Source organism: Chaetomium tenue (assembly GCF_020726465.1).
Source record: "Chaetomium tenue strain MPI-SDFR-AT-0079 chromosome Unknown F5144scaffold_1, whole genome shotgun sequence".
NCBI classification, from domain to species: Eukaryota; Fungi; Ascomycota; class Sordariomycetes; order Sordariales; family Chaetomiaceae; genus Chaetomium; species Chaetomium tenue.
Genome location: NW_027117329.1, coordinates 4,530,266 through 4,543,739, shown reverse-complemented (window position 1 = coordinate 4,543,739; position 13,474 = coordinate 4,530,266). Strand labels below are relative to the sequence as shown.

Here is a 13,474-nt window from a genome sequence, read left to right as displayed (position 1 = left end):
ATAGTAGCTGAGGAAACACGGCAGGAACGGACGAGGTGGGTTATGAAGGCACTCTATTTCCGGAGGGATTTAAACTTTATCAAATGAATGAACCCTGATGGATAGTTTGGCAAGTTGACATCTTGTTATCTCGCGAACTCGACAGAAGTTCATAACAGGATTACCAACATTCTCGCAACACATTACGATGATGATTAATTCTTCTGAACTAGCTGTGGAGCACGGAAAATACTAGTATTCTAACTGCTACATTGGCTTAGCAAGACTGAAGAGAAAAAAAAACACGTTAATAGCCTTCAAAGGATTTCCCGGTCAGTTCCAGGCTGGCTTATCTGAGGTTGGGTGGTTGTGTCGGCACTTACACGGTCCGTTATTATGGGGCGGGCCCATTAAACTCCGGTCACTCCGCCAAGGAGAACCAAACAAATTTCCGTTTTGGGCTGCTGCACCGGAGCCTGCGGAGTCCCAAAACGGTGTTCCCGGAGCTCCCAAAATAACTGGGAACTACACATGGATCGAAAGGAAGACCACACCGGTGACACGGCATGATACACAGAGTATTGCTGACCCAGCACTCTCATTTCATTTTCCCAACCAAATGTCAGAGAACTGAAATCTCTTCGCGAGATTAAGGTGGAGGAAGGTTGGAACGACCGCCTCCTTGGCCATACTCCCGCACGGGCAGCTCGTTAGGAATCATTGTTGGCAGCAATGTCAACAGAAACACGGTTCTCGGCCGGGATACACAATGAAAGCCTTGACCAAAAAGTCATGATTTCTGCGCTGCGAATATTATCTGTCTAGAAACAGGCCTCTCCCAGGGTATGACATCTCGATCATCGAGTCGTCTGATCACCCAGGTTCCGCCTCTCCAGTCCTCCATTTTGCGGTAGTAGATATCCCAGCATAATAGACACCGTAGTCTACATGTCCAAGGGCTTGCCATTCCGTGTCCTCAGGCTTGGCCAATTCCTCGTGGTGACTTCATTACGGTGTAGTGCATTGTGAGCATCGACGAGTACCACCACGGCCCGCCGAGTAACTAATTTGTCCCACGCTATACTGCACTGTACCGAGAGAAAGGCTAGTAAAACCCGGGCGGCCAGCCCTCCCAGCCCATCTGAGCGCCACCAGGAAATGGCCCTCCCATTGATGGAAAGGAATCGGCCGAGTACACCATGTCTATCGTCCCAGCCAGCATATCCCGCACCGCCGCCGCCATCTCCTCGTCACTTATGTCGGGCATGAAGGCGGGCGGCTGAGAGTAGTCGGGCCCCGCCGAGGGCGTTGAGTTCATCCCGAAAACCGGAACGAACGTCGTAATTTGCGCCTCGGCGCCCATCGCCGATAACTGTCCCATTGCCGCCCCCTGTCCAGAGTCTGCCGCGGCCTGGAACTGCGCAAACGGCTGCTGTTCGCCCGGCGTGCCCACACCGCGGAGCAGATCGATCTTGGATAGCAAATCGCGGGTGGCATTCGCAGCGCTACTGCCGACGGCAAAATGCTTGCCAAATGCCTCAAACACCTCGACGGCTGTGGCCAATGCGGTCCTGACCTGGGGTGCCATTTGGCTCTCGGGGAAGGCCAGGAGGAAGCCAACCATGGTGATGGCAGCGTTCCACTGCTGTTGGAAAGCTTCAAGCCATCCAGCAAGCAGGTCCTTCTCGACAACGATTTGGTGGATGACTGTTGTGATGGCAATTCCGTGGCGCGCAGCCGTTAAGGCGTGGCCTGTTGCGAGCGGCCCGGGTCCTGATAGCGGCGTTGCAGACGGGCTGCGGCCGGCAGAACACTCGGGCGCCGTCAAGGGCGAGGTGGGATAGGCGATGAACGGCCGGTGAAGATTAATCATGAAGGTATGGTAGAGGAGCTCGAGGAGCAACCGCTGGCGCTGCAGCCACACAGGCGCAAATATCTCGATATCCAGACGGCTCGCGTCGGCCGATAAGGGGACGCCTCCCCCGACACGCTGCGTCTTTAGCGCCGCCGGGAGATCCCGCAACCAACCCCTCAGCGCCCCGGGCCGGTCCAATAAGCCCTTCAGCACCTCCGCCGCCGTCTCAAGCGCGGCGGGGTCGTCATATAGAGTCCCCGGGCTCTTGATGGAGCTGAGGATTTCGGAACACCGGTCGAAGAAGGCAGTATACACAGTCCGAGTCGCCAGCACCAACTTTACAGTTTGAAGTGTGTACGTCAGCCAAGTAACCGTGCTGCCTTCGACTGTTATAGAGGTCGTGTGGGAGCCGCTCCGCAGCGCCAGCTCATGATCGTCAGCTGGCAGGCTGCACGGTGTTGGGGCTTCGGCGATGCTCCACGGACGGCCGAGTTTCATGCATGTTTTCGATTCGTTGACAAATAACGTCCACCAGAGCCGTTTCCGAAGCTCTCTTTCTGACCATGGCATGGTTTCTGGCGGCTCAAGATGAAGCCCCAGTGTGTAACCGACCCGTACAGCCATGGCCAAAAGGTGGTGGGCCGTGTTCTGGAAGCTCGCACAGCAGACATAGACGACGCTGAAGAGGAGGCTCTGCAGTGTTGACAACGTCGGGCGCTCCACCTCGGACTCTAGGATGGCCCGACAGCGCTGGTAGTGCCACCAACCGGCGAGCGTGCCGTCATCCGGGCCAATGTCGTTGCTCTCGCCGCCGCTAGCCATAGCAGGTGCGCGTTGAGGAAGAAATGCCACGCCATACTGCATGCAAAGGGCCACCAAAATGTCGACCAGGGCGCTGGGCCTCCGGAAGTTCCCCGGCGGCGGGTCGAGGCAGAGTGACCTGTAATGTTCGCGAAACGTCGCCTCGTCGACGATCTGCAGCGCACAATGGTGCGACTGCCAGAACAGATTCAGGAAGTACTCCTCCTGTGCCGCGTTCAGGTATTCACCGGGAGTCCCGCCGGGGCTCTGTCCCTGGCCCTGCGCACCATCTTTGTTCCCTGTAGCGGCAGTTGCCTCTTGGTCTGGCATGGAGGTGGGACTAGGAAGGGATTTACTGGCCGAGTTGAACCATAGAGTCCGACCTGTGCTCGGTTGTTGCAGTGCCCGGGTCATGTAGGTTTCCATACGCCCGATGAAATAAAACAGCGACGACGGGCCGTACCACTAACAGATTCCTGCTGTCAGCACGGGTTTCAGACGAAGCTACCTCATGTCGGGACCGCAGACCTGCTTTGGCGACCCCTGCGTCGTACTTGCGTAGACGCCCTCCCACAACCTCTTCGGTAGTTTATCACCGGTGGGTTGGCGAGCACCATGATCGGGCCGTCCTGCCCCTGAGCTGTTAGATGGTCGAGGGGCTACTGATGGCGGCGTCGTCGTTGCCGTCACCGGTGATTCGGCTGAGACGGATGCCGCGGAGAAAGCCGAGTTCCCGCCACTACTGTGGCTGCTTGTGCTCCCGGCGGCATTGTATCCAGCCAATTCAGTCTCCAGTTCGCGCACCCGCGAAGTCAACCGTTGTATCTCTCTGTGGGGGAGTAGGAAAGCGTGTTAGTTCAGAGCAGGGGTTTCCGTTTCTGAAAATTTGGCAGGCGAATTAGAGGTAGGCTGGAAAAACTCTCATCTCAGCCCGACCTACCTGAAGGCGTGTGGAAGCGTGCGCACCTCGCCGCTGCGCGTGTTCTTACAGGGCCCTCCTCTGAGGACACAATTCTGACATGGCCGTGAACTATCGCACTTAGTTCGGTGCACTCGACACCAGTCGCAAGCCTGGGCCACTTGTGCCCTCTTCGTCTTTGGCCGGCTCGGGGCTTGTTGTTGTTGATGAGCTTCGGGGTCGGCCGACTCGGGCTGTGGGGTTGACCCAAAGGTAAGGAACATGGCTAGCTCCGCTTTCTCCGGAACCCAGAATGATGAAAAGGCGAGGGAAGGGTGAGCTTGGCGGAGCCTGCCAACGGTAATAAGATGGGGGACATGTACATTTGTCAACGTTAAGAAGCTTAGTAATGAAAAGTTGCATCTGATTCGGATGAAAGCCTATGCCGTCTTATCACAAGAGATGATTGCACAAGAAAATGCCCGGGCTCTAGGTGAGCAAAGAGACGGGGATGCCCTTTTCTGAGACCAGTTCTGGCAAGAACGGCAATGGTACCTAAGAAGAGAAACAGCGCCCGGCCCCAAGGCCACGCCCCGCTGGTGCAGAGCCGCAGCGCATCATGGAACCTCTGGAAGGTGCGTGTGGGGGCAGCAAACAAACACCCCACTCCCAAATCCCAACCATGCTTAGAACCAGAGCCCCCACCTTTGCGTGCACCAACACATCGCAATGGTATTAATGATGGGAGGGCGTTTTCTATACCTCCCCACGCATCCATGTACACATTTATAAAATATTGCTTTCGTCTCTCGAGTTCAAACGGCGCTGCAATTTAGTTAGCCGGAAGAATTCACGGGTGGTTAGTTCATCTGATACAGAACCTAACCATGAATGGAAGTTACCACTCTGCCGGCACACTTTTTTATTTTATTTTATTTATTCTTTTTTTACAACGATATCCTAAATCAGGCACCGGGGCCCTCTTAAGTGCCAATGAGACAATGGCTACATGTCATCATGGTCACGAAGTGTGCAGTCCACCGGTGGATAAGGAAAGCAAGAACGCGCTGGGCAGCTCAAGCCGGCCACGGGCACACAAAGGGAGGCGCATGCACTGGTGATATGGTGGTAATTGGAGATGTATACGAATGGCCGTCCCCGAATCCATCACAGCAACCTACTAAAATTAAATATCTGAGACACCAGAGAGATGTTCTGCAAGCTGATGGTGGGACAGGTTTCGGTGGTGGCTTCCGTCTCGTCTGAGCCCCTTCGAATCACGGGCAATAGCGAGATGAGTCGTAGCTACCTAAGTAGGTAATAATTGAAGGTTACGCGGGGGATGGGGAATCCGTGAGGTTATAAATGCCCCGGGTTAATCGAAGCCGATGCTAGACTTTCGAGCAGACGCAACGGCAAGATCGAAGACAGGGACAGGAACGAAGCCGCCGCCATGATACCACTACTGTTCTCTACCGTTATGACCTGCGGTCTCGTTGGCTTATCGAGCGCGAAACTCCTCGGGTCTTCGTTTGGGGTACCCGGTACCAACGCCACGTACGATTACGTTGTTGTTGGAGGCGGCACCGCCGGGCTCACCATCGCGGCCAGAATAGCAGAATCCGGCGTTGGGACAGTGGCCGTTGTCGAAGCTGGTACCTTCTACGAGATCAGCAACGGCAACTTGAGTCAGGTCCCGGCCTTGAGCGGCATGTTCTCCGGCACAGGGGCTCACGACTGGCACCCCATGATTGACTGGGGATATATGACCACTCCACAAGCAGTATGCCTATCATCTAGGCAGCTCATGGGGCATGTTAACTGACCGAACCCCGTAGGGCGCGTACGACCTCCCTATCCACTACACAAGGGGCAAGACCTTCGGGGGGTCGTCGGCACGGAACTACATGTGCTACCAGCGCGGAACCAGAGGCTCGTACCAGAAATGGGCAGAAGCCACGGGTGATGACAGTTACACCTTTGATGGTTTGATGCCTTACTTTGAGAAGAGCATCAAGTTCACCCCTCCAAACACGGAGCTGCGCTTTGCCAACGGTACCCCCGAATACGACCTTTCCGCCATGGGGAACGGCGAAGGCCTCTTGTCGGTCACCTTCCCAAACTATGTGCAAGCCTTTGCCACGTGGGCAACCAAAGGACTGCTTGAGCTTGGTTTCAAGATGATTCCCGGATTCCAGAGCGGGGAGCTCATAGGCCAGAGCTACGGCATGTTCACCATCAACGCCACGACCATGGAGCGTGACAGCTCGGAAACCAGCTTTTTGCGTCATTCGCTTGCCTATGACAACTACTTCCTATACCCCTGTACCATGGCCAAGAAGATTATTTTCGACTGCGACAAAACGGCCCGGGGTGTCGTGGTGGACACCGCTGGCGCCGAGTATATCCTAACCGCAAACAAGGAGGTGATCCTATCGGCTGGTGTATTCGGTTCGCCGCAGTTACTCCTAGTCTCCGGCGTGGGCAACCCCGAGACTCTCCAACCGCTCAACATCCCAGTGATCGCGGACCTACCGGGCGTCGGGCAGAACATGCAAGACCACATCTTCTTCGGACCCTCCTATCGAGTAAACGCCCCAACCATCTCCGCCCTCGGCTACCCCGACTTCGCCGCCCAAGCCGCAGAAGCCTTCAACGCCCACGCCGCGGGCATGTACACCAACCCCGTCACGGACGTCCTCGCCTGGGAAAAACTCCCAGAACCCCTCCGCAGCCACTCCCTCTCCCCCACCACCCTCACCACCCTCGCCACCTACCCCGCCGACTGGCCCGAACTCGAGTACCTCGTCATCAGCGCCTACCTCGGCTGGCAAAACGACAGCCGCGCCAGCGACCCGCACGACGGCTTCCACTACGCCTCCCTGGCCGTCGCCCTGGTCGCGCCCCAGTCCCGCGGCAACCTCACCATCACCAGCCCCGACCCCGCCGACCCCCCGCTCCTCAACCCCAACTTCCTCACCGCCCCCGCCGACGTCGAGCTCGCCGTGGCGGGGTACAGGCGCGCGCGCGCGTTCTGGGCGACGCACGCCATGCGGCCGTTTCTCGTTGGCGTTGGCGTTGGCGTGGGCGGGGAGCAGGAGCAGCAGGAGCAGGCCGTCGAGGCGTTCCCCGGGCCGGAGGTGGCGTCCGATGCGGAGATCTTGGATGTGATTAAGCGGAGTTATAATACCGTGTATCATGCTTCGTGCACGTGCGCGATGGGGAGGGTGGAGGATCCCATGGCGGTGGTGGATCCGAGGGGGAGGGTGTATGGCGTGAGGGGGTTGCGGGTCGTGGATGCGAGTATCTTTCCGAGTTTGCCGCCGGGGCATCCGATGGCGACGGTGTGTAAGTTGCCTTTTGCTTTTCTTTTTTTTCTTTTTTTCCCCCTTCTTTTCCATCCCCCCCCCCCTTTTTTTTTAAAAAAAAAAAATTATTCTTTTTATCTTTCTCCCGAATGTGAACCTGCTCTTGTTTTTGGACCGGTTGGCTGATCTTGTGTTGCGTCAGATGCTCTTGCCGAGAAGATTGCTGATGATGTGGTTGGCGGTTGTTGAGATTTGACGGTAGCAAATGGACAGCGAAGGATGACTGTAGGCAGTTTGAAGGCGCAGTCTCAAATTGCCTGCCTTGTCTCTGTAAGTATGGATAAGGTTGCTACAGTTTTATCCTGAATCCCTCGTTTGTATTTTGGTCTTCATTTCTTGGTGTGTATTATTAGCATCGGCAGACTTCCTTTCTTACTCGAGCCGCAGCGACATTTACTCACCTTTTTCCTTTTTCCAAAGAGGTTGAAGTATCAGCATAGCGGAGGAACCCCTCTTGAATCAAGATTTACTTCCACATATTTATGATACGCTTGTATTAGTTCCTTAAGTTGACTATCCATCTTTTGGCCGCCTCCGGGAACGTCAGATGGTGGCATTATCGTCTCCGGGAAAAGTAGGTACCCAGGCCGGCCACAGTAGAAGCAACTCCCCTGATTCAGCGGCCACACAACGCCACCAGACGTACCCCCTTCGCCTTGACCAACCTTCTCGGACAACCCCGCCGTTGCTTCCCCTGTAGGTACAACTGACCGAAACGAACCGCATCCAGGGCCCGTACCGTACCACACACACAACGTCAGGTACCGAAATTCCTCGCACCACCCCATTATTGCTCTTTTCTTTCCACAAAACCAACAGAAATACATCCCAATCACTCCGAAACACACTCACACCCCAATCTCAAACTCGACCAAACTAGTTTTACCTCACTATCTCAAGGGCCTGAGCCATGAAAGGGATACTGTAACACCCGAGAGGATGAATCTACCATATGACAATACGGAGGAAATAAAGAACATATGGACCATGGACCCCCGAAACCGAGACATTCCATTTACCCATCCATCCGTCCATCCATCCCCATTCCCACACCAGAGAAAAGAAAGGAAAAAAAAAAAAGAAAAAAAAAGAACCCACACCGAATCCATAATACCCAACCCTAATAATGTACTCTCCCCGACTGCCCACATAGCGTTAGCATAGGCAGCCGGCCGTCTTGTACTGTACTAATATACAAGCGCAAAGAAGCAAAATCCGCCCAGAATACGAAAGACAGTAGCAGGCAGCAGACAGCACCTTTCCCTCCCCCGGAACGCAAGCTTGGTTTTTTGCCACAGTGACCGGCAGGGGGGGGGGTTTCAATAGTCGGCCCCGGCACCGTTGTGGCCAGGCTGCGCGCCGTAGAGGTTGTAGGCCTGCGGATCTCCGCCCTCCTGTTGGCCGGGGAGGCCGGCGCCGAAACCGCCCGCCGGGTTTGACCCGCCGGCGGCACCGTAGCCTTGGCTGCTGGGCCGGTTCGGTTGGTTTTCACCCCGGTTGGATTGGGACTGCTGCTGATGGGGTTAGTAAGACGTCTTTTGTGGGGGAGGGTGGGGGGATGGATGGTGAAGGGGCGTAGCTTACCTCCCGGTACTTGGAAAGGTAGATCTTTAGGGCCTCGGCATAGTTCTCGAAGCCCAGAGAGCTCATCGCAAACAAGATGTCCTCCCCGTTGACGGTTTTCCTCTTTTCCTGCTGGCACTTCTCCGAAGCTGTGATAGGTCAGATTAGTTGAGGTCAACCATGTATGGTGATCCCACGGGACCATTATCAGACGAGCTTACCTTCACTCGTGATGAACGAGATGAACTCGCTAACGCACTCCTGCATGCACTCTTTCGCCTCTTTGGCAATCTTGGCGTTCTCGGGGAGTGCCGTCTTCATGATGCGGGCGACTGGGGCAAAGTTGCGAATGTTAGCATCGTAGACATCAGCCTTGTCCGCCTTGGAGGACGACGAGGAAGCGCGAGGCGCCTGCGGCGACGACCCAGGTGACGAGCGGCCAGACATGGACGTGGAGCGGCGGCCGTTGGCGCGCGCGCGCGTGTTGTCTGATAGGCAGACCAAGGAAGCGGCGCCAGTCAAGGAGGGTCTCGCCGCCATGCAAGCGGAGCGCAAGCGTCGAAGGGAGAGGGCCGCCACCACGAGCACACGCGAATCATGGCGAGTGGAAGCATCAGGGAAGCATCGAAAAAAGGGAAACCTGACATACCATTGGCTATGGGTAACCACCGGTCTTGCTCTTTAACTTCGAACTCGTAGCCGAGCCCGGTCGAGTGTGGGTCTTGAGGGTCGTTCATTTGTGCTTCCTCGTCACCCGACGGTGCACCTTGCTCGACATCCTTTGGATTGGATTGGGGGGAGTCGGACATATTTGGCTACCTGCAGCGGCTGCTGGCTTCTTGTAAATTCCTTGGACTGCCAGCTCGCACAGCTGGGATAGAGTGGGTGATGTGTCGTCGGACACGTTGCAGGCTTGCAGGGCTTGCGGCCTGGTCACTCTGACGGCTTGACCTGCAAGAGCTGCGCCAAGCGGTAGCTATCTGCGCGTCCCAGCCCTGTTCTGACTGGTTCCTCTGCCCGATTTTCAGGCTGTAACAAGGAAGCCGCCTTGTTGGGGGAAGGGGGGGGGGCTGGCGCGAAGGTGGGGTGGAGGTAGGTAGGCTCGAGAGGAGGGGGGGGGGCACAAAGAGGGGTGGGCAATGACGGCCGGCAACGAGGCCGAGACTGGCTGGGCGAACCCTGGATGGGGTATCGTGGGGTGAGCCGCACCGGTGGGTGGGCGCAAGGGGTGTGGGATGCGGAACTGCGGGTCCTGCCACGAGTGAGTGGTCGACAAGGAAAGCGGCACCCTAGGAGTGTCTCTTTTGCTGCCCGCCGGATCGCCCTGCTTGCAGGATTCTCTGGGCTTGCCGGTACTGCAGGATAGGTCGGTACCAAGTCAGAGGAAGTTGAGTGGTCCGATCGGCCGACTGGCTGTGTTCCGTGTTGCTGCTGCTGCCGGTTCGAGCTACGCGTGGTGTCTCTCTGTTTGTGCTCGCTCTATGGTGACGCGGTTACACCAGACTGGCGATGCGATAGACGGTTGGCTGGGTGCAGTTCGGCACCGGGCAGGACGGCTTCGAGTTCGGGGGGACAGGAGATTGGCTGTGCTGCCACGGTCTTGATTGCTTGATTGCGTGCCTCGTGGGATAATCTGTAGCGTCGCGTCAGAGACTGGTGCTCGCCCGGGGGGTGGGAGGTTTGCAAAGTGTCTGCGTGACGAGAAAGCGGAGTCCAGCAGGCAAGAATGGGTGCAGTCCCCGCTACTGGCGCCGTGATGCACTGCGATGCGCCGCGCTCCACGTCACGCGCACATGGCCTACCAGACATACCTGGGGTCCTGGTACCAGTGACCGTGTCTGTGAGAAACAACAATTAAATGGGTCCGTTTTGTCTTGTCGCTTGGTCTTGCGTCGGTACTGAGGTGTGTTTGGTCCGAGTGGGCGGTGTCCGAGTTGGCCGCGAACCTAGTGTCGGCTTTGGGCCCTGCGATGCACGGGAAAACTGGGATGCAAGAGGCTGCAGCAACACGCGCGTGGGGTTGTTACGGTGGAAGATGGAGGTCGGGGTGAAAAGAGGGAATGCACGGGAGAAGCGGGTCTTGACCCAGCTACCCCGGCCACGGCGACAAGCTCCAGCGCCAAGAGCGCGTTTCTGCAGGACTTTGCCAGTGGCTGCAAGTACCGAGTACTTCATTCATCTTTCGACATCTCCTACTTTCAGATAGATATTTCGAGCCCGACAACCTATCTATCTATCTCTTTTCTAACCCCCGCGAACCCACGTCGGGGGTCTTTTGTGTCACTTTTTTATGTCCTCTCAAAATTGATCGGCTCGACCGGATAACCATCATAATGCGGGGGTAAACTAACCTGACATTGTGACCGACCTTCGAGACAACCTTGCCTCGCAACATGCTCCCATCACAGTCCACATTGGTTAACCTCGGTATCTACGCTTCGTATCTCGGAAACTTGGTACTCTATGCATGGTTCCAACGGCAAGAAGCAAGCGTTGCTGCCAAGGGAAGAGGCCGGTCAATGTACATTGAAGCCCGGGTGTGGCTACCTTAGTCTGCTGCAACACAGATTTTTTCACCCGCTAGGAGCGGTGAAAAGTAATCTATCGGCTCAGCTGTACCGGGAAATACGCTCGATGAGTAATGAGAATTCCGGTTCTTCTGTTTCAGCACATGTCGCAAGCTCAATTTCGCCGCGGGTGACAGCTCGAAAGTGAAGAAATTGGCCGCCATTGATGTGATGATGTCGTGGGCTCGAGACGCCAAGGATCCCTTGGCGCCTAGTTTCCATCGATGGGGGACCAAAGGTGGTGGGGGAGGCCGGTGATTGATTCGACAATTCCTCCCGCAAGTCAAGATGCAGACAGATGCAGGCAGGAACAGGAAGGCTGTGAGGAGCCCAATGGGTCCAGTGGATGGGCTTGGGCCGAAAAGGCTGGCTCGTGGCTGGGCTCGAAGGCGGCCCGGGGTGATCGTGACGCCGGCTGGGATTTCCCTCCTGAACGGCTGAAGTGATCAAAATGGGAGGTTTGATGTTCGGGGACGTGAGTGGTGCTAAATTCTTCCATTTCAAGCCAATCAGGGAATTTAGAGATGGATTCGGTATCTTATTGGAGAGAAACAACTGTTTCTGAGATCTGGGCTTGACTTAAGATCTTCAATTCTCCGGGGGGACCTGGGGCTATCACCGTTGCAACGACGCCCCCGCGGACGTCGGCCTTGACGTAAAAAGGACAGGGCGGGCGATTGTGGGAGGACGGAGTACGGAGGACGTCACCAATCTGATGAGTTCGTATTCTTCGTCATTTGTTGCTAAGTTTCAGGAAGCCATCTCACGGCCAACCCCACTTTGAGACCGCATGCCCAATCCCATCGCAGCCCAACCGTCTGGCCTGGCTGCCGGTTGGGCATCGCAACAACAGACCATCCCGCTAGGCTGCAGCACGGGCAGCATGTCTTGTACAACTCAGCACACCTTTCGTCAAGGGAAAGAGAAGATTTTTGAGGTGTCGTTCCTCCCGGCAGGCAAATTGCTTTTGCTGGGATGTTCGGGTTCCCTTCCCGTTTGTGATTGTTTGGACAGCGGGGCGCTTTCCCCCTCCTAAATAGTTGGTATGCAAAAGGCATCCAGTCTATGCATGGGTGTTTCCAAAACTCCGTTCTCCCGCTTGGTTCAAACGAGTTGGCCACGCTCTTGGTGTGAGGGCATGGCGTCTAGGTTGGCTTCTGAAACCCTCGGCTGGGCTGCTGCTGCGCTTCATGACTGCACAACCTGGACATTGTTCTTTTTCTGTGGGGAAGGTCAGACATGATGATGCAGCATGACAAACGTGGAATCCTTCCGCGTACCTTCCATTTGTCAAGCTCATCCTGTTTGGTCTTGTACTGCTTCACAAGGTCATCTAGGACCTTCTTCAGGCCTTCGGCCGTCGTCCGGAGAGCGGGGATGACATCCTTGACGGTCCTCTCCGCAAGGACGCCATTAATCATGCGGAAGCACTTGCGGTCACCCGGAAGCGGCTCCAAGGTTTCAAGAACAAGCCTGTCGCCGCGGTTAGCGATGAGCGGTGAGAAAGCGGCGTCAAGCGGTGTGATAAGGGCTAAGGCATGTAACGCCGGCGGGGGGACATCGGAGACCCAGAATAAACTGTTCCCGCCGACTTCAGGTGACAACTCAAGCGTCAAGCTTTTCTTACTTGTGCTCCTCAGCTTCTTGCTCGACATCGCCGATTTTCTGAGCAATCTGTTGCAGTGTGTTTTTGTAAGTGCTGTATTGCACTTGGAGGTCTGTAACAAAAAACAAGTTAGAAATCGGACCTCCCAGAACGTTATATGAGAGGTTGGCTACCTTGTTGCCTCTTCGCTGGTGCAGCTTGAGATGCCATGGTTGTGATATTCAACAAAAGCCTCGAGATCGTCCGTTTTGAGATTCGACGTTGTTTGGAGGAGTGTCGATGCCCCGCCAGCCCACCAGAGTCTGATAAGGTCGCTCGCTGTGGCTCCTGCGGATGAGCGGGGCAGCCCACTAACAAAACAGGCTCGGTTGGCCAAAGCTCCCGGGCCGTTCCCACCTGGAGTTCGTGACGAAATCGTACGGTTTTGCCCCGTCGTTTCTAAAGGAAACCTCTCTCCAGATTTCACACGACGTACCGTTTCGAATCTTTGATGCTCTGCCCACAATGCATCCCCTACTTTTTACGAAAGACAATACCGGTGGGTCATGCATTACTTAGCCAACCGCAGCGTCTTTTCAGCCCTAACTTGTTTGGAACCAGGGTGCGAACAGGTCATGGCTGCGCTCGAGGAATGCCACGCAAAGGGCTTCATGTGGAAGGCGGTTGGCCTGTGCAATAACAACAAAAAGCAGCTGATCGCATGCCTCCGAGAAGAGCGGATCAGGAATCAGAATCTGAACCGGAATGACGTCCAGGACAAACGGTCCAAGATACGGCAGATGTGGAAAGAAATCGACGAGAACAGCTAAACGCCCCCTTCTTCCGACTGCGACCGGT

General features: G+C 55.8%; 5 protein-coding genes across 5 annotated transcripts; 2 read left to right on the top strand and 3 right to left on the bottom strand.

The window, feature by feature from the left end:
- Nucleotides 1-1,084: 1,084 nt before the first annotated feature.
- On the bottom strand, nucleotides 1,085-3,817 carry F5144DRAFT_598178 (fungal-specific transcription factor domain-containing protein; the record flags this gene model as incomplete). Its single annotated transcript, XM_066790923.1, has 3 exons — nucleotides 1,085-3,100; nucleotides 3,164-3,464; nucleotides 3,576-3,817. 3 exons carry the CDS (start codon nucleotides 3,815-3,817, stop codon nucleotides 1,085-1,087), a joined length of 2,559 nt encoding a protein of 852 aa, XP_066649046.1.
- Nucleotides 3,818-4,986: 1,169 nt separating this feature from the next.
- Nucleotides 4,987-7,090, top strand: F5144DRAFT_598177 (uncharacterized protein; the record flags this gene model as incomplete). The annotated part of the gene is made up of 3 exons (XM_066790922.1): nucleotides 4,987-5,316; nucleotides 5,372-6,881; nucleotides 7,044-7,090. 3 exons carry the CDS (start codon nucleotides 4,987-4,989, stop codon nucleotides 7,088-7,090), a joined length of 1,887 nt encoding a protein of 628 aa, XP_066649045.1.
- A 1,130-nt stretch (nucleotides 7,091-8,220) lies between these two features.
- On the bottom strand, nucleotides 8,221-9,273 carry F5144DRAFT_598176 (histone-fold-containing protein; the record flags this gene model as incomplete). The annotated part of the gene is made up of 4 exons (XM_066790921.1): nucleotides 8,221-8,415; nucleotides 8,486-8,613; nucleotides 8,686-8,952; nucleotides 9,114-9,273. 4 exons carry the CDS (start codon nucleotides 9,271-9,273, stop codon nucleotides 8,221-8,223), a joined length of 750 nt encoding a protein of 249 aa, XP_066649044.1.
- Nucleotides 9,274-12,219: 2,946 nt separating this feature from the next.
- F5144DRAFT_598175 (Prefoldin beta-like protein) lies at nucleotides 12,220-12,847 on the bottom strand (the record flags this gene model as incomplete). The annotated part of the gene is made up of 4 exons (XM_066790920.1): nucleotides 12,220-12,252; nucleotides 12,312-12,504; nucleotides 12,659-12,749; nucleotides 12,811-12,847. 4 exons carry the CDS (start codon nucleotides 12,845-12,847, stop codon nucleotides 12,220-12,222), a joined length of 354 nt encoding a protein of 117 aa, XP_066649043.1.
- Nucleotides 12,848-13,141: 294 nt separating this feature from the next.
- F5144DRAFT_598174 (uncharacterized protein) lies at nucleotides 13,142-13,446 on the top strand (the record flags this gene model as incomplete). Its single annotated transcript, XM_066790919.1, has 2 exons — nucleotides 13,142-13,175; nucleotides 13,238-13,446. 2 exons carry the CDS (start codon nucleotides 13,142-13,144, stop codon nucleotides 13,444-13,446), a joined length of 243 nt encoding a protein of 80 aa, XP_066649042.1.
- Nucleotides 13,447-13,474: the final 28 nt, after the last annotated feature.